Source organism: Megalobrama amblycephala, linkage group LG20 (genome assembly GCF_018812025.1).
Source record: "Megalobrama amblycephala isolate DHTTF-2021 linkage group LG20, ASM1881202v1, whole genome shotgun sequence".
Classification (NCBI taxonomy): domain Eukaryota; kingdom Metazoa; phylum Chordata; class Actinopteri; order Cypriniformes; family Xenocyprididae; genus Megalobrama; species Megalobrama amblycephala.
This window is the reverse complement of record NC_063063.1, coordinates 21,988,073-22,007,697: the sequence shown is the minus strand read 5'-3', so window position 1 is coordinate 22,007,697 and position 19,625 is coordinate 21,988,073. Positions and strand designations below refer to the sequence as shown.

Here is a 19,625-nt window from a genome sequence, read left to right as displayed (position 1 = left end):
TATCTTATTCCATTCATTGTTTCTTACAGCCTCTTTCTTTCTCATTCTCTTTTTCCTCAACCTTTGTCTCTCCAATCCCCAGCCTCTTCCATGTGTCATTGTCTTTTTCTCTCTCTTTGTCCTTTGCTTGCTTGCTTGCTTGTTTAGCAGCATGAGAATAAAAGAACAATACAAAAACACACAACAGAAGAGAAATATGCACAGGAGATATCTGAAACTCAATTAGGCTAATTTGAATACCTCTCCTTGTTAATGAGATATAGGCTACCGAACACTAGATCATTCTAAAAGACGAAATGTACAAAAAACACCACTCAGTTTGATTAATCAGCATAGCACTATATCTGTATTTGAAACCATAATGGCATTTTATCTATTAATTTTAGAGTAATGAGCCTCTGTGATTTGAACTGACTGTGTAGTACAACATGAAGGGAATCGTTTTGCTGTGTTATATGTTGTCTCTTTATTTCTCTTGTGCCTTTCTGTGTCTGATACCCTTGTTCTCTGTCTCTTCCTTCTGTTCGCTTTTTTTTCTTCTTATTCACACACACACCAGAAATAGCTTACAAAAATGTGTTTATTTGCCAGAGATCATGCAGAGCTTCCTTAACAAGCTGTAACCTCTTTTCTTGCAAAGATCTGCTTTCTCGGCTAGACCAGTGAACAAGAAAACGGGGGTTAGTTTTGTTTGAGTAATCCTCGGGGTACAATCGTGTGCATGCGCATGAGTTCGAGATCAAGTGAATGTAATTGTGATAATTATTCGTTCCATATGAAAGTTTCATGAGGCAGTTTGCAAAGTCAATATGGTTTAGCCAGAGGTGATGCCTCTGGTTGCTTTCAAAGTTCTTTGGTGAAACTAATTTAGATCAGTTTATCTGCAGAACTGCAGCAGAACGATCCCTGGTGGACCAAGCTTTCAGCATTGCGTGATCACATGCCTTGTCTCAGTCTCTAGTTGCAAAACCGTGCTGTGCATGTTCAAAAAGCAAGTTTTCGCAGGAAATTGCGTACATGGGTCACTTGTCAGAAAAGTTGCTCAGGCATAGGTTAGTTCTCACAAAGAGCATGAAAGGTTGACATAGAGCGGGCTAAATCTGGAACCTCTAGGGAATCACCTGTTCAGAACAAACGCCGAACAGAGGAGAGTCTGCTGGCAAAAAGAGAATGTGACAGAACGCATAATAAAATGAGAATCAACATAGCTTTTTGGAGATAGCAAGAACTAAGGGATTTAAAATGTTGTAAAAGCGACGCTGAGATGAGAAGAGCTTTCTTACACCGTGACTACATTGCGAATCATATTTGTAGCATCGTGCCACAACAGCTAGTGTATGGACGGAACAAAGTTGCGTTGCGAATCTATTTGTCCTTCATATGAGAAGTATCTCAAGTGCTTGGAGTAATCACAAATAGAAGGAGGCATCAGTTTACTGTCGGATTTGTAATGGTGTATCTAGTGTAGACAGCATCACTGATGATAATGGGTTCTATTGTCTTTTGTTGCGCCGCATCGTGTCGCTTTCGTCCGGTGTAGACAGTAGGGATGCCACAATTCTCAATATTATATTGAAACGTTTTATAGGACATCCATGGTCCAATACATGCTTTTGAATTGCGTTTTTTTCTTTAGTTTTGCATTTAAATTTCCTCTATGCACTGAGTCGTTTCAGTCATCCTGTGACAGCCCCATAGGCTAGGCTATGCAGTCTGTACAGGAAACAGAAATTAGTTCACCTCTCGAATCTTTGGGTCTGAGCCATTCGTTCTTTTGTCATGTGACGTGAAAGGCGTATTGGATACAGAAAACAGAAATTAGTTAATAATTCACAATCTTCAAGCACAATTTTTTTTTACTCTTACAGTTGTGCTTCTGGTCTCAAATTCCTTACAATTTGTGAGCTGCCAGTGTTCATTTTTATATATTTATTTTATATTATACAATACACTAGGAATGTGTACAAGTGAAATCTTTTTTTTGCTTTCAAGTAAAATAAAGAAAGAGTATTGCAATATAAAAATTTTATTTTTTCTTACTGTTCCTGTTGCCTGTAAGCAGAACAAAAAACACTCTGATGTGTCAAGCCATCAGAACCGAACTCAACCTAAAACCTTGGTACCTAAAACCTAAAAACAACTGAGGAATGTATTGAACCCTGGGCTAACTGTATTGTTGCATCCCTGGTAGACATGGTGTTACTCCACAGGTAAGTATGTTATTTTATTGAACAGATAAATTGCCATATGTAGCTCTCTAACAGAGTTCATTGTAAAGCATTATCTATTGTGAAGGGTCAAGGGAATTTATTTTCAAGGAAAGACCATGTCTGTTAATGGGTAAAGCTACAGTACAGCTTCAGCTAGTCAGCTTGAGATCCTTTCCATCTAAACACAGTTGCCACAAACTATATATTCATTCATGCAGAGCCCAAGAACAACCAAAACCATGTTTGTCTGCAAAATGCATGCAGTTTGTTTTTTAACTGCTAGAGGGCCAAATATTACATAGTGTACCTTTAAATAGCCCAATAAACAATTAAGGTGAGACACCCCAGGTGAATAGGGTAAAAAAAAAATTTACTAATAGATATCATCATACTTCCCCAGCTGATTGATTACATTAAAAATTGCAAACATTTTTTGTATTACAAGTTTTCTAAAATGTTGTTTAAATATGCAAATGAGGCGTTATCTAATTAAATATGCACTAATTTGCATACATTTCTAGAACAAAAATCTGAATATTGGATGAAGTCAGGTTCATTTAATTTTTTGGACATATTAAATTAAAAGGTTTTTACAGAAGGAATTTTGGATATCTCTTTTTATCACTCCATAAATCAGAATATATACTATCAACAGCCAGAAAAAAAATAATTTTCACCATTTTTTTTAGGAATAAAATGTTGTATAAAATCCTGCAAATTATATATCAACAAATCCCTCTGTAAAAACCTACAGAATATAGATAGGAATAAAACTGTAAAGTTTGGTGTATGCAAGTTCTGCTGAAAAGGAGATTTCTGACTCAGAGCAGAAGAAAAAACTTATTTTGAGAAAGATATTTACTGTAATTGAAATCTATAGACGCAAATAGATAAAGTGCTATAAAACATACACTTAAAAGTGTATTTTGGATGTTTTCTTTCCACCAGTCTGAAAAAACACTTTATGAAAAGCCAAAAAGCGCAAAATCTCAAAATTGACAGGTGCCTGAAAAAACAGTGTTTTTGTCTGTAGTGTCTCCCCTTAAATAATAAAATAATTTATTATTACAGGTTTTTATTGTTATTTAGTTAGTTAAAATATTTTTTGTAATTATATATATATATTATATATATATATATATATATATATAATATATATATATATATATTTTTTTTTTTTTTTTATTAAACTTTATATTTGTTGAGCAAATGTAAAAAAAAAAAAAAAAAAGTCTACATTCAATTTCCAATTTCAAATGCCTTGGCAAGTACTCCACCTTTATTTTGCAATTTGATATTTATCATATGGTGGCCAGTATTCTCACATCCGAAGCCTTGGCAAATGATCATATCTATTAATTTAGAAATAATTGTGTATTTCTGCCTCTAATTTCTTGAAGACACCCACTGAGACTCGGTTCATATGTTATTTAGCCTTGCTGCACTCATGCATAGAGCCCCTTCTCTCCTCAGCTCATGATTTCCTGTAATGGTATTTGCATCAGAAATTAGATACCATCTTTCTAATTAAGCTCATAAGCATAATCTCATTGCTCTTATCAATTCTGCTGTACACGAGTTCAAAAAGCACACCAACATCTGTGGGGAGAGGCATCACAAAGCCAAAACCCATAATGCTTATCTTTCATCTGATAATGTGGATATGTGCATGAGAAATGGAAAATGTGTGTGGTTACTAACAGAGCCGCTTTTCACTTTACAGAAAATAGTGTCTCAAAGCCCCCCAGTGAGCAAGACTGCAAAAACTGTAAGATGTTTTTAAGGGGGTGAGGAAGAAACCCTGGGAGGAACTTACAGACTCAGCAAGTGGATCCCTCAGGCTCAGATTTAAAGTGCCCTTATTATGCTTTTTTTAGATAATACCTTTCATGTAGTGTGTAATAGCTGTTTGTGAATGTGAATGTAAAAAACCTGCATGATTTTATAGACCAAAGTGCACAACCAATGGAGTTGTTGTCTTCCAAAAGAAAGAACCAATTCTCAACTGCTTGAAACAGTCATTATCAGACTCTTTCATATCACTATGTATACAAGAGGAAGCCTCCTGAGCTGAAATTCAGATATGGTAATGGGTGTTTCATTTCTAATGCGCTGTAAGCGGTTGACCAATCACAACAGACTGGGCCATCTGATTAAACATAACAGAGTAGGCTCGCGGAAAGGAGGGATTTTGAGAGACCTGATCATTTATCAAACCATTTAAAACCCTGTGAAAAAAGATGTAATGTATGTACGAAAATTAAAGTATGTTTGAGCTTGGATGCATGTAAACCTCTTGTAGGAAACCTCCAAAACAAAATGAAGAATCTTTAAAGGTCCCGTTTTTCGTGGTTTTTTAAAGCTTTGATTGTGTTTATAGTGTGCAATATAACATGTGTTCATGTTTCGCGTGTAAAAAAACACAGTATTTTTCACATAATTTACTTATCTGTATACCGCTGTTTCCACTGTCATAAAAACGGGCTGATGACTTCCTTGTTCTATGAAGTCCCTCCTTCAGAAATACGTAACGAGTTCTGATTGTGCCAGCGGTTCCTGTGTTGTGATTCGACAGCAGCTTAGCGAACCTTGCCCAGAAAGGTCACGCCTCTTACCATAACGTGGAGATGCACGCGCTCAGTGTTATTGTAAACATGTCTTTAATTTTACCCTATCAATTTGAGCCGGAATCAGACCCGGTGATTGGACTGCGGGATGAAAATAACAGCGTTTCGACGACATGGCGACAAACACACTCTACAAACGCAACTCAGGTTAGTCAAAGAACTGTTTTAGTGACGTCATTAAAGAAGGAAGTAGAGGGATGTAGTCCAAACTGGCCGTTCGATGTAGGCGACTTCTGTTAAATATCTCGCTTGGCATTGAACTTTGAGCTTTAAAATTTTACAGATTTTATTTATACTCTAACAACAACATTACACACTAACTAAAGTTTGAAACATGGGATCACGAAGAACGGGACCTTTAAAATACCATAATAGGGGCACTTTAAATAAGTATGCATAAGCAAAGTTAGTTACATATGCAGTAATTGGTCACAATTATTTAATAAATGAGTTAATGTGTAAGTAATTGTAGTAATTGTCAGCTGGAGTGATGCAGGCATTGGTCAGTGAAGCGTCTATCACTGTCTGGGTGTATTGGCGCTAGGTGTGGCACAAAGTCAGTTTGGAATGGAGAGCAACACAGATGCAACAAATTAGTTGCATCTGTTGTTTGTTAATTCTGTGTTGCCAGAGGAAAAGCTTAGAGTAAACCATATTTAAATCATATGTATCTCATTATGATATTGACAGCCTAGGCTTTATGTCACATCACTAATCCTGGTTTATTGAAAACAGTCTATTCACTGTGAATTTCATTGTGAAAATCCAATTTGACGGGTTTTATTTACCATGAAATAAATTTGAATATTTTTTATCCGTCACATACTTACTTTGTATACTCACCGGAACAATTTTGAATCAACTCCGTGATATGAAGTAATTTCACTGTATTTTATTGAGACCTTTTCTGCATTGTTATGGTTAGACATGATAAAATGTGTTTGTCAGTTTGTGAGTGTTAGTCGGATATAAAACATGTCTTACATTTAATTCTACACTGGTGCACGTTCCTTTAACAATAACAACAAATATGAAAATTTGCATTTTCTTGTGAACAGTGACACTAGAGTTATGATCAAGTATTAAAGTAGTCACATATGTTTCCCTGATCCACGAATGTGAAGTTCCCTCTGTATGTAATCAAGCTCACTGTCAACTTCAACGCTGTCAAGCTCTGTCTCACCTGGGAGGAACTCGGAGTCAGTCTGTTGTGCACATACACCTTTCATCTGCTGTATGAAGAGCCCTTTGGTGCTCATTTAAAAAGTTTTACACAAGACAGGCCTTCTGTGAGCTACAAGGTTGTTAATCAATGGCCGAAGCCATGACCTAGCACTATTTTATAACATATATTTTAAATAATCATGTTTAACGGCAGACATTACCCATTATTCAACAAAGAAATCTTCAGAAAATCGTGACAAGCAAAATCCAACAAAAGAGCTGTTTAGTGCCTACTCTCATAACGCACTGCAAAGGACATAATCTAGTCAATGTCCTACTTAAATATGTGTAAATATTGGTATCACTGAGATACCATAATAGTTTTTATTAACTCTTCCCCGGCATTGACAGACAAGATTTTCTGTCATATATAACACCGCTTCCCCGCCATTGACAGGTTTTCTGGCAATCCGTGTTTTCACTGTTTTATGGCAGGGGTACTTCTGAACTAGTACAGCATCTCTGGGTTCAAAAACAAGTGAAGATCATCTATATAAACCAGAAGGAGTGGACAGAAGATTGCTTACGCAATTGTAAGCTAACTTGATCGTCAAATAATTAACAGCGTTACCGAATGAAATGCTGAATCCACAAAATGGTATGGGGGCGTTGATAAACTCGATCACCACAATCATTGGTCTGAATCTGATCCAATCAAAGTCTTTGACAAATATGCAATTTTCTCAGCTTTTTTGAAACCTTCATATTCAAGTGTTGATAAAATAAGAATGAAGCTAGAATATGTAGCAGTTGTGGCCTAATGGTTAGAGAGTCAGACTGGTAACCTGAAGGTTGTGGGTTTGAGTCTCAATACTGGCAGGAAATGACTGATGTGCCCTTGAGGAAGGCATACCCGGGTGCTGCAGAAAAAATGGCTGCCCACTGCTCTGGGTGTGTGTGTTTACTTCTCACTATATTCTTTAAATGCAGAGGCTCTGTTATTTCTTTTGATATACTGAAAGTTGAAATGAAAAGTTGGTCATGAAAGTTTTGTGACTATGATGGTGCTGGCTGGAAAAGAGTTAATATCTTCAATGAATTATTTTTTTTCTGTTTTCATTTTTTATTCAATTTTATTCAAAGTTTTAATTTTTTTTTTTAAATGTCTATATACTATTTCATATTTTTTTTATTTCAGTTATTTTAGTACATCAGTTTAAACTACAGTTGCAAGAAAAAGTAAGTGAACCTCTTGCAGAATCTGTGAAAATGTTAATAATTTTAACAAAAGGGAGATAATACAAAATGCATGTTATTTTTTATTTAGTACTGTCCTGAGTAAGATATTTTACATAAAAGATGTTTACATATAATCCACAAGACAAAAAAATAGCTGAATTTATTAAAATAACCCCATTCATAAGTATGTGAACCCTTGATTCTTAATACTGCGTGTCATTACCTGGATGATCTACAACTGTTTTTTTGTTTTGTGATGGTTGTTCATGAGTCCCTTATTTGTCCTGAGCAGTTAAACTAAGCTCTGTTCTTCAGAAAAATCCTCCAGGTCCCACAAATTCATCAGTTTTCCAGCATGTTTTGCATATTTGAACCCTTTCCAGCAGTGACTGTATGATTCTGAGATCCATCTTTTCACACTGAGGACAATTGAGGGACTCAAACACAACTTTTAAAAAAGGTTCAAACATTCACTGATGCCCCAGAAAAAACATGATGCATTAATAGATGGGGGGTGAAAACATTTGGAATTTGAAGATCAAGGTAAATTGTATTTAATTTGTCTTCCTGGAAACATTTAAATGTGTTCTGTTGCTTCTGAAGGGCAGTACTAAATGAAAAAAAAAAAAAAGATATTTAAGCGAAATCAGAAAAATTTGGACCTCTTCATCCTGTTTAATAGTTTTCACTCCCCGACTCTTAATGCATTTGCATATTCAATGTTTCCTTCTGAAGCATCAATGAATGTTTGAACCTTTTTTAATAGTTGAGTTTGAGTCCCTCAATTGTCCTCAGTGTGAAAAGATGGATCTCAAAATCATACAGCCACTGCTGGAAAGGGTTCAAATATGCAAAACATGCTGGAAAACTGAAGAATTTTTGGGACCTGGAGGATTTTTCTGAAGAACAGAGCTCAGTTTAACTGCTCAGGACAAACAAGAGACTCATGAACAACCATCACAAAACAAAAAAAAAAAACAGTTGTGGATCATCAGGTAACCACACACAGTATTGAGAATCAAGGGTTCACATACTTTTGAATGGGGTCATTTTAATAAATTCAGCTATTTTTTTGTCTTATGGATACATCTTTTATGTAAAATATCTTACTCAGGACAGTACTAAATAAAAAATAACATGCACTTTGTATGATCCCTCTTATTTTGTAAAAAAAATTTGCACATTTTCACAGATTCTGCAAGTGGTTCACTTACTTTTTCTTGCAACTGTAAATGAAAATGAGAAATGCTGCTTTCTCAACCAGTTGAAGTGGTGAAAGTTTTTTTATATGGTTTTAGTTTTAGGTGCTGTTTACATGACACCATTTTTAACAGCAACAACAAAAAAACTTTTAAAAAAACTTTTTATGCGTTTTGGCCATTGTGTAGACCACTGTGTAAAATTCACAAAATATCAGTGTCATTTACATAAAACTCAAGAGACAATCATGCTGAACCATGTCAATAGATGACAGTGCAGAATCTAACACCATTATGGTATCGATACTTAAAGGTGCCCTAGAACTTTTTTTAAAAAGAAGTAATATAAGTCTAAAGTGTCCCCTGAATGTGTCTGTGAAGTTTCAACTCAAAATACCCCATAGAGTTAATTCATTTTTTTAACTGCCTATTTTGGGGCATCATTATAAATGAGCCGATTCAGGGCTGCTGGCCCTTTAATTCTCGTGCTCCACGCCCACGGAGCTCGCGCTTGCCTTGAACAGTGCATAAACAAAGTTTACACAGCTAATATAACCCTCAAAATGGATCTTTACAAAGTGTTCGTCATGCATGCGGCATGCATGGGTCAGATTATGTGAGTATTGTACTGTTATATTGTTTACATTTGATTCTGAATGAGTTTGAGGCTATGCTCCGTGGCTAACGGCTAATGCTACACTGTTGGAGAGATTTATAAAGAATGAAGTTGTGTTTATGAATTATACAGACTGCAAGTGTTTAAAAATGAAAATAGCGACGGCTCTTGTCTCCGTGAATACAGTAAGAAACGATGGTAACTTTAACCACATTTAACAGTACATTAGCAACATGCTAACGAAACATTTAGAAAGACCATTTACAAATATCACTAAAAATATCATGATATCATGGATCATGTCAGTTATTATTGCTCCATCTGCCATTTTTCGCTATTGTTCTTGCTTGCTTACCTAGTCTGTTGATTCACCTGTGCAGATCCAGACGTTACTGGCTGCCCTGGTCTAATGCCTTTCATAATGTTGGGAATGTGGGCTGGCATATGCGAATATTGGGGCGTACACCCCGACTGTTACGTAACAGTTGGTGTTATGTTGAGATTCGCCTGTTCTTCGGAGGTCTTTTAAACAAATGAGGAGGAAACAATGGAGTTTGAGACTCACTGTATGTCATTTCCATGTACTGAACTCTTGTTATTTGACTATGCCAAGATAAATTAAATTTTTCATTCGAGGGCACCTTTAAAGTAAACAAAGAACAGGGCTAGCTAAATATATACCGTATGTGCCTTTTATATAAATGGTTAATGTGGTTAGCAATAATCACATTTTGTGTAATTTTTCATATGATAAAAATACAGTGCAAATGACTTCCATTTCACCATAGATTGCACTGATTTGCAAGTGATATTGCTTAAGCATCCCATTTGTAATATAAAATGTGTTTGTTTCTAAACATGAGAAGTTCTTCACATCCTTCACAGCTATTTAAAATAAGCAATCTGTTTATCTACCATACCACTGAATGCACTCATTGTTCATTATCTCTTATCTATTGAATAATGAAAAAACTAGTCATCCATCGGAAAGCGTCTTTTGTTTTGGTTTGGGCTGCGAGTAGAATTGTGAGCGTTTCAGTTATTAAAAAAACCTATGGCCCGGTTTCACAGACAAGACTTAGACTAGGCCTCAGTTCAATTAGGACATTTAAGTAGCTTTTATAAACATGTCCTAGAAAACATTCCTGGTGTGCATCTTGAGACAAAACAATGGCACTACTGACATATTTTAAGATATGTCAGTGCAAGTTGCTTTCCATTAAAAAAGTCTGGGACTAAATTAAGCCTTGTCTGTGAAACCGGGTGTATATACGTTTTACCCACAAGTTTTATTCTGGGCCAGTGCGAACAGTCTAGAGAGAGTGAATTCTTCAGACAAATCAGAAAATATATATATAACTAGACAAACCAAAGGTACAGTGCTGCGGAAAGTATAATTTAGAAGTTACTGCAGCTCATTCCAGGTGACAGATACGTTTCACTTCTTGCCACTGCCCTCATTGCGTCTACATTGTGTTCAGCTCTGCACTCATTTCCCACCAGCATCTGTTGGTCTACCCCTGTTGCTCTGTGCTGTTGTACTCTCTCTAATGTCAGCAGCCTGCCTGAAGAAACATCCTGCCTTTATTAATATATCAGCATAGAGGAGAAATAGGCCTGCTCTTCAGAAACTCAAACATATGCACAGGGCTGTGGTGTTTGGTCTATCAAAAAAAAACAAAAAAAAAAAAACACATGATGCACACAGGACTCCAGCTATTTGTACATTACATCAGTGTTTTTGTGGCTTTCTCCCACCGGAGCCAAGATTGATTTGAGATTGAATTTTAAGCTGTTGGATGAACATGTGTAACGTTCTCGCAAAATGAAAGGATCGCTCATTATGTGTTTCAAAGCCGATGGCTCACACAAGATCTACAGAGAGACACGGTGTATGAGAAGAAAACAAATGTGTTTGTCTGCGAATTAATTAAAAAACTGCCAAATGTTGCTTCTGTGGGGCTCTAGTGGAAGAAACTGTTGGCACAGACAGCCAGCGGTTGGGTTTTTTCTTCTTGTTTGGATTATAATGTCAACTCACGCTGTGGCTCACGCTCAGGAAATTAGCCCGATAATTCATAAAGCGTTCGAGGTGCGATTCGCCCGTGTTGCCCTCGTTTGAGGTAAACACGACGAGAGACTTCAATGACACCGTGCTTTAATCTTTCTGCTGATTAATTCCACCCTCACCTGAAAAAAGAAATGAGCTAGTTAAGGAAACTTTTTTCCCCTCCTCTTTTGCGGTTTCAAAATAGCTGATGCAAAATAATGAGTCTGGGCTTAATTAGCAAGAGCTACTTTCACAGGAGATAAACAAGTAAATGATTAAATCCATTGATGGTCTTGTTGGATAGAGAGTCTGCCGCATCCGACTCCGCCGATCTCTGTTGCCATGGAGACAGACAGTGACTCTGCCGGTTTGTCTCCGTTCAGCACGTTCGTTGGATCGTTTCAGGGGATAGTTGCAGATACCTGGCTGCGGCGCTCAGCGAGCTCTCTGCTAAAAACAGAAGGTGTGAGATACACAACATCGATCGCATGGTTACGGGCAGATACTCTCTGATCAAATGACAGGGTGACATTCAGATTTTATTCAGAAACTGCCGTTTTCTTCTCAAGATCTCAAGCAAAACAGACAAAAAGACAGAGCTGGGCTGAGATTATAGAACAGCAGTTATTGGAAAAAAAGCATCTGCATTACCATGTTTTGCATCTTTATTTTCGTCACTCGGTATGTCATATACATGGAATATATGACATACATATAGTTTTGACATCTATTATATTTTTTCTTCTTTACAGTAGAGAAACAACATTGAGATGACACACTATTTGGTTTCTAAATTGAAGCTTTTGTTAAATAGTGGCATATAAATCCTTCTCAGTACCTCTTTAGATCAACATCCCACCAAAGTCCTCATTCTCTCGCATCTATTCACATTGTGTCGTCAGTAATGCAGTGTTTCAAATTCAGTTGTCAGTAGTTGTAGTACTTCACAATGCAGTAAAATAGTTCCAAAAGTAAGTGTCTTGCACAAGCGGGGACGTCGCAGCCCCATCCACGCCAACATGGAGTTTCCTAAGCAATCTTTTCATTTATCCAATCAGCTCTTGGGATACGTGAGGCAGGCCACACCTCTAACCCCGTTGGAAAAGGAGCTGTCTTTTTCGTCCCCCACAAATGGGGTTTGAAAACCGCCCCCCTGCTGCGCTTCCCCGAAGGCGGACCGATCCTCCTCTCCTCCGGTAGCCTTAGACAGCAGGTTGGCGGCCAACTGTGTGGTTTTCGCCCCTGATCCCAGTACGGTCATAGAAATGACAGTCTTTGCTCTCCTAGAGCTTGTGCCTGATCCCAAGGCCGTCGTGTAGGTAACAAGGCTTTTGTGTTTGATTTGGCCCCTTGACATCAGTGCAGACTCGGAGCAGGTGAGTGTCTGTGGATCCTGCGCCATCGCAGAGGAGCTGGCAAGTGATCGGCTGGAATTTGCCACAGCCTCGGGATTGATTAGGTTGTAGCTGGAAGCTCCCCTACCCCTGTTGTGCAGCTTGTTCCCGCCCCCATCCCCAAAATCAGGTCCCTGAACGGAGGGGATAATGGGTACGGAGTGGGCTCGGAAAGAAGGGGGAGGAAAGGTCGTTCCCTGGTCAAGACGTGTGCACGGAACATCGGCGTAGCCCGTCTTCCCTTTCGAATGGGCGGAAAGCATTATTTGCATATTCAAATTGCAACGGCTTTGTTGATTGCTGTCCGAGTGAGACTGGCACCTAGAGAGCGAGAAACCGAGGGAATTAGTACTTAACATCTCTTTATCCATAACATTGATTTTGTCCGTTACACATGAAAGAAAGCCATTGCTTGGCCACTGAGAACGTCGTGAAAATAATTTTATAGCCTAACAAAAAAACAAAAAACTATCACAGCAAATGATTTGGTGGTGGGAATTTTGAATCTCAGTGTAATTATGTATAATCTGCAGCTTGGGCTGTGTGCCTGTGGCAGGGTATCTGCAGGGTTTTTAAAATCAAATTGAATTTTAAGACCTTTTTTAAGACCTGTGCAAATCAAATTAATATCTTATGGGTTGGGTAGAGGAAGATATATGGTAACATGCAAACCATAAAATGACTGTAAAAACGACAATTTCAACAACTTTATAGTTCAAATAACACAGATTCTGACAAAAACAGTAAGTTTTATAAAATGATAAACCTCACATTTTAGCTTTTGGTGAAAATCAAGTTTTTAATGTTGTTTATATGTCTATGTGGTGTTTTTAATATGCTTTATGACAAGCCATGTGCAAATTCAATGTGGAGTATTTTCTTCTTTGCACATTTTGAAATCGCTGGTGTTTGTGATGTCACAAACTACCTTACAACCAATCACGTCAACGTGCCGGCGGGCTTTAGCATATCATTAACCGTGACCGCTCTGAAGCAGGGGAGTCTCAAGAGAATATATCCTGGTATATTTTTCTGTTGATATGAAAAATCGGGTAGATTTAGCAATATGGCGGGTGTATGATGTACATTACGATGTACTATATGCCTTTCTCCACTGACATTCTAAGCTGTTCAAAGCGTTTATAAGGATACTGATTTTTAGAAGGCACTGACTCTGAGATGGCGAACGTGAATATGGTTTGTAACATTAGCAACACATTATTAGCAGCTGTCTATTAATGTAGTCAAGCAAAAGGCTAAACATATTAATTACCGTTCTGTGTCTGACGAGTGATGTAAAGAGCGATACTATTGTGCAGCGTTTACCTCAGTAAGTTAACCAAGTGGATCTCTGAGCTCACGCGGGTTAGTGGAGGCGGGGCTAATTAGCATATTCCTAGATTTGATTAAACATTACAAAGTCAAAAAATAAAAAAATAAAAAAATGTATGGATGAATTGTTCACAAAAACATCTATAACATGCATTTGAATTTAATGCTGAGCACTATCTCTATTCTGAAGGCTTTATCATAGATTTAAGCCATTCTTATCAAAGCCTGTGTATCACCCAGACCTATGCGTTTATGAAGACCACGCTACTTGATTTGGCTATGGTTTTGATCTGCAGGAGGGGACTTCTTATCGAATCCCGCACACCTTGTGGTGAAAAACCAAAACATCTTTTGCTTTTTTGCTGGGAGACTGTTGTGGAGTAACACTCAGATCTTGCTTTGTGACCCGAGTGGTTTATCTAGGGTTTGTCAGATGTAAAATCATAGGAAATACTGTGGCTTTCTCAATGTTGAGGTTCAAACTGGCACAATTATCACCCTCTCATCTAAACCTTGACGTGATGACATTTAAATACAGTTTTGCATAATACCAAATCAGACACATAAAAAGGTATGTTTTGTCACTTCCCAGAAACCCCATCTCATCTAACCACTGAGTTATTGTCTAACATCAAAGACTGTTAAATAACAGGGCTTAAATAATTGAGCCCTGTAACACAATGCACGGGTATTAAAAGTGTATTCTAGCTGCAGGTTAATCCGGCAGATCTCAGCAAATCAAAACAATATCTAAATATAACTGCACCGATGGCACACACAGTTTCAATCCATATTTCATCTCTGACAGGTAAATATGTGTCTTTGCAGAGATTTTTTTTTTTATATATATATAAAACTGACAACATTCTGTGGGGGTCCTGCTGTCATAGTGAAGGGGATAAGCAAGCTCTTCATGCCCATCTCTCTCTCTCTCTCTCTCTCTCTCTTCCCCCCCTCTCCTCACTTCTTTTTTTTCCCTCCATTAGACTGGAGGGTGTCTCCATGGCAACAAGAGAGAGGTTCAGGGATGGTGTTGGTGTTTTAAAGCTGTTAAGTCTAGAAATAGGTCAGTTCAGCCCCAGCCTGTCTCTCTTTGGGCCGGCCAAGACCGGCCTGAGAAAGCTTCAGAAAGGCTTATCAATATTTAATTAATCAAGAACAATAATAACAATAGCTGAATACTGTGGACCCTTGTAGAGGGGTAACCCACTGGTTGTGCTTTCAGACACGAGCTTAAATTAATTAAGCAAAAGTCGAGCTAACCCAGCAGACCATAAAAAAAACCACAGAGTTCCCTGCTGCTGACACACTGGGAAAAAGAAAACCCCCCTTCTGTAAGCGTGTTAGTACGTATGTGCTTGATCACAGCCCTTAAATGAGTCTCCAAGCTCAAAGCTACACTGTTTAAGAATGTAAATTATGGAAATAGGTCAAATAGAGAGAGTTTGGCAGTGAGCAGAGTTTACAAGTCACTGTGAAGCTGGATCAAGTTGGCATGGTAATGAGAACATTGCTTGGAAATTCAAGAGCAAAGGCCTGTTCACATCAAGGACGATAACTATAACGATAAAGATGTAGTTCTAAAAATTGTTCTAAAAATAAAAGAAGAGCAGTCTACACCACAACTATAACGATAATGCCACAAAGAAACTATATAGTTGGAATCATATTCAGAACTTTTTTTTTTCTCCAGCTGATGAATGATAAAAACAATGACAGCCAATCAGAATCCATCCTGCTTTAAAGAGCCCGAGCATTTAAAGCGACAGATGACAGAACAGCATTGTGCGCATAAAATAAACAGAACGTTATCATCTGTTGGTGTGAATGCTATTATAATTATCATCATTATAGTTATCTTTATAGTTATTGTTTTTGGCATGAACAGTCCTTAAAGGAATAGTTCACCCAAAAATGAAAAATTGTCATCAGTTACAGTACGCACCTTCAAGTCGTTCGAAACCCACCTTCAAAACACAAATGAAGATAATTTAAATGAAATCTGAGAGATTTCTGTCTCTTCATTGACAGTCCACGCAACTACCACTTTGTCACTTTAAAAAGTTCATAAAGAGATTGTAATCTATATGAGTTGAGTGGTTTAGAAGAAATTTTCTCAAGAGACACGATTGCTTTATATGATGAACAGATTGAATTAAGGCTTTTATTCACATATAAACACTGATCAGCGAACATAAACAGACGCTCAACCGTACTCGCTTGATGTGCGAGAACAAACCTCATTGGTTTTAGTGGAAGTTCAAATGTGTTGCGTAACACACGAGAATGAACCTCATTGGTTCTTGCACGTCAAGCGAACATGCCTGAGCTTCCGTTTAACATAACTGATATGTTTGTTGATGAATTATGATGAAAAGCCTAAATTCAATCGTATTAAGTAATCGTGTTTCTTCAGAAAATTTGGTTTAAACCACTCAATAATATGGATTAGTTTTATGATCTCTTTACAAACTTTTCGAAGCAGCAAAGTGATAGTTGCACAGTACAGATGAAGATGAATGAAAGTCTCACAGGTTTGGAATGACATGAGGGTGAGTAAATGATGAAAGAATTTTCATTTTTGAGTGAACTAACCCTTTAAGTGCTACTAACTTGACTGAAGGACATTATTCCTGCCATGAGCTCTGTCAATGAAATCCAATTTCGCTTTCTGACTCTATATTGTATGCTCTGTAGAAATCTCACTTGACTCAGGATCTGGTTCTAGACCCGTTCTATATGAAATAATTCAGTGTTTATGGTCTTTATCCTTAAAGGTGCTACAGAGGATCTTTTCGTCGACTGAGAAACCAAAGACTGTTAGTGAGTTTTTGAAATGAGCGCAATCGTAAGAACAACCCCCCTCCTTCACAGCTCATTTCGAGGGAACGCCTCCCAAAACTTGTGCACGAGTATTGGAACACGAGTGTTTACCACCGGCATTCGCTGTGTCGTGTTAGTGGATTCATTATGTCGGACTCACCGCAGGCAACTCATAATCTGCAGTTGTTACTCCTGTCTCCTGACAAAAACATTGCATGCGGCGCCTGTGGAGTGTGGAAAGTTACTGGAGCGCGCAGCTGCGCTCGTCTCTCACAAGGAACGTCATGGCAGTGATTGACAAGCAAGAGGGCCAATCCGCGCACGTCTTTTACAAGGAACGTAATGGCAGTGATTGACAAGCCAGAGGGCCAATCGTTTACGCGATGATCGCGTAAACGATTGGCTGATGTTTTTAAGGCCCTACCTCGTGCACAGATGATGTATATTAATATCATTCCTTTCAGTGCACCTAATAAATAGTCTTTTATCAGTTAGTAAAGACAGTTTCAAGAAATATTGCAAAAATGTATAAAACAAAACATCCTCTGTAGCACCTTTAACATAAATGGGTGTTTCTTCAATTATGGGGAACTTTGGTCCTGTGAACCTTATTTTTGTCTACTAACAATGAACAAAAGTTTGTGGTCTATAAGATTTTGTAAATGTTTTTGAAATAAGTCTCTAATTCTCATCAATGCTGTGTTTATTTGATTAAAAATACAGTACAACAGTACTATTGTGATATATTATTACAATTTAAAATATTTCTGTGATGGCAATTTCCAGCATCCATTACTCCACTCTGATTTGGTCATCAAGTAATTCTTATTATCAGTTGAAAATGGTTAATATGCTGCTTAATATTGTGGAAACCAGTATACATTTTTACTGTCACTTTTGATGAATTTAATGTACCCTTAATGAATATAGGTATTTATTTATTTCCAAAAAAACAAACAAAAAAAAAAACAACAATTTCACTGACCACAAACCTTTGAACTGTTCATGCATCACAGGAAAATTTCCATCACATTTCAAATGTGTATATATATATATATATATATATATATATATATATATATATATATATATATATATATATATATATATATATATATATATATATATATATAATTATATATATACATTTGAAATGTGATGGAAATTTTCCTGTGATGCATGAATAAAATATATTCATAAACATATTTAAATTGCAAAAATAAATAATAAAGACGTGTTAAAAGGTTTCCAAGACAGTTTTAATTGCTGTCATATAATAAAAAGGAAATAAAAAGAAGTTGAAATCTGTCTGTTTTTATATATATATATATATAAAAAATAAATAAATTCTAGAACATAAAAGTGGCAGTAGTTAAACAAACACCCATGAAGTCTGTGAACCCTTAAGAATCTGATCAAAATAATCAACACTGTGCTTAGTGTTGCAGTTAGAGCTCAAAAACATAAATCATTGCAAGTGTGTTTGTCATATGATTACAAGTCAAGTCACCGTTATTTATATAGCGCTTTTTACAATGCAGATTGTGTCAAAGCAGCTTTACATTGATAACTGGTATATAATTTTGGCTGCACAGCAGCTCTTAAAGAACAGTGTCAATGCAGGCAGATCAAAGCACTGTCAAATATCAAATGTCAAGTCAAATGTCAAGTGTCCCCAACTAAGCAAGCCAAAGGCACTCTGACATTTTGTTGCATTTTATTGCTCACCTTCTCAAAGATTGTGGCATCACCTCATTGACCTCCACCTCCTGCAGATGTTTATAGGAATGAAGAGAATCTCGAGATCCTCCACTGAGATGATGGCCCGCTCTAGAGATGGGCGGGGTCCACTTTGAGACAGCTCGATAATTGGTTACCTTGTGTTTTAGGGCGGGGCTCGAGGAGAATGAGCAGCTTCTGTAGAAACACATAAAATTTTCCAAAGTGAAAAGACAAAAATCACAGATTATTTCAAAGATTTTATACAAGACAGCCTTAGGTTAGCACAAGGCTCAAATGCTAGAATTCAAAAGAAATAATTCAGTCCCCATTGTTAGATTCTTTCTATAATTCAATGTTTCTAAATAATTACTGTGGAAAAAAATATTCCACCATAATTCAGAAATGCTAATTATGGTTGTTACCAATTACAATTATTATAATTATTTTAAGTGGTGAATTTTTGACGTTAACATATGGTGCCATATTGAGAGCTGATTAAATTTCTCCCTCCGTCGCTTTCTCTTCTGTGGAGAGGGACGGAGTGTCAAAAGTTTTACAATAGATGTGAAGCTCTGGGAAAGTACCTGCAGCGCTTCCCCATGGAGAGACTGCGATTATGATTTGGTAGGGAGACTTTAGAGCTGCTGAGAACTATGCTGGCCGCCTGCGGAGAGGAGAAACCATGGGCTCTTCTGGTCTGTAAAACGAACAGGAAATAAAAGATATTATTTCAAGCGAACAGAACTATATAATGGATGACCTCACTTCTATGCATGTATGACTCATGACTTTCTATCCATGTGTGAATGTTTCATGGGTGTCAACAAAGTTAGAAAGTGAGAAAGCTGGATGAGTGACACAAGTGCTGGCTGTGATGTCGTGAAATTTTAAAGGCTCAGTTCATGAATATTAATTAGGTTATGCAAAAATAATTTCAAATGATCTTTTATGGTTTTCATTAAACAGACCAGGTCTGTAGAGCATTTGTTCATACCCTAATCAAACTTGAAAAGTAAATGTAACATTAGCGATTAGAAGTGTCCATAGAAACATTTTAAAACAATTTCAATAGCACAGTGACTCACTAAGCTATCATTACACACAGGGTTGAGAGAGCAAACACTTTTTTCTAACCAAGTTCACATGCCTGAATAATTTTGTGACATTTAATTGAACAACTTCATTCTTGTATCTACCAGTGTCTGGCCAGGATTTTGTAGGTCAGTGGATGAATGCATGGATCATATGA

The 19,625-nt window shown here is 37.1% G+C and overlaps 1 protein-coding gene across 3 annotated transcripts in view; it reads right to left on the bottom strand.

The window, feature by feature from the left end:
* Positions 1-11,619: 11,619 nt before the first annotated feature.
* The window catches only part of nrg3b (neuregulin 3b), a 188,663-nt gene continuing 180,657 nt past the window's right edge, over positions 11,620-19,625 (bottom strand). For all 3 annotated transcript variants that reach the window (XM_048170292.1, XM_048170291.1, XM_048170290.1), the window contains 3 exons: positions 18,961-19,073; positions 18,383-18,571; positions 11,620-12,820 (listed from right to left, as the gene is read on the bottom strand). In XM_048170292.1, coding sequence (XP_048026249.1) covers positions 12,160-12,820; positions 18,383-18,571; positions 18,961-19,073 — 963 coding nt within the window. In that variant the 3' untranslated portion in view covers positions 11,620-12,159. The remainder of the gene's footprint in view (positions 12,821-18,382; positions 18,572-18,960; positions 19,074-19,625) is intronic.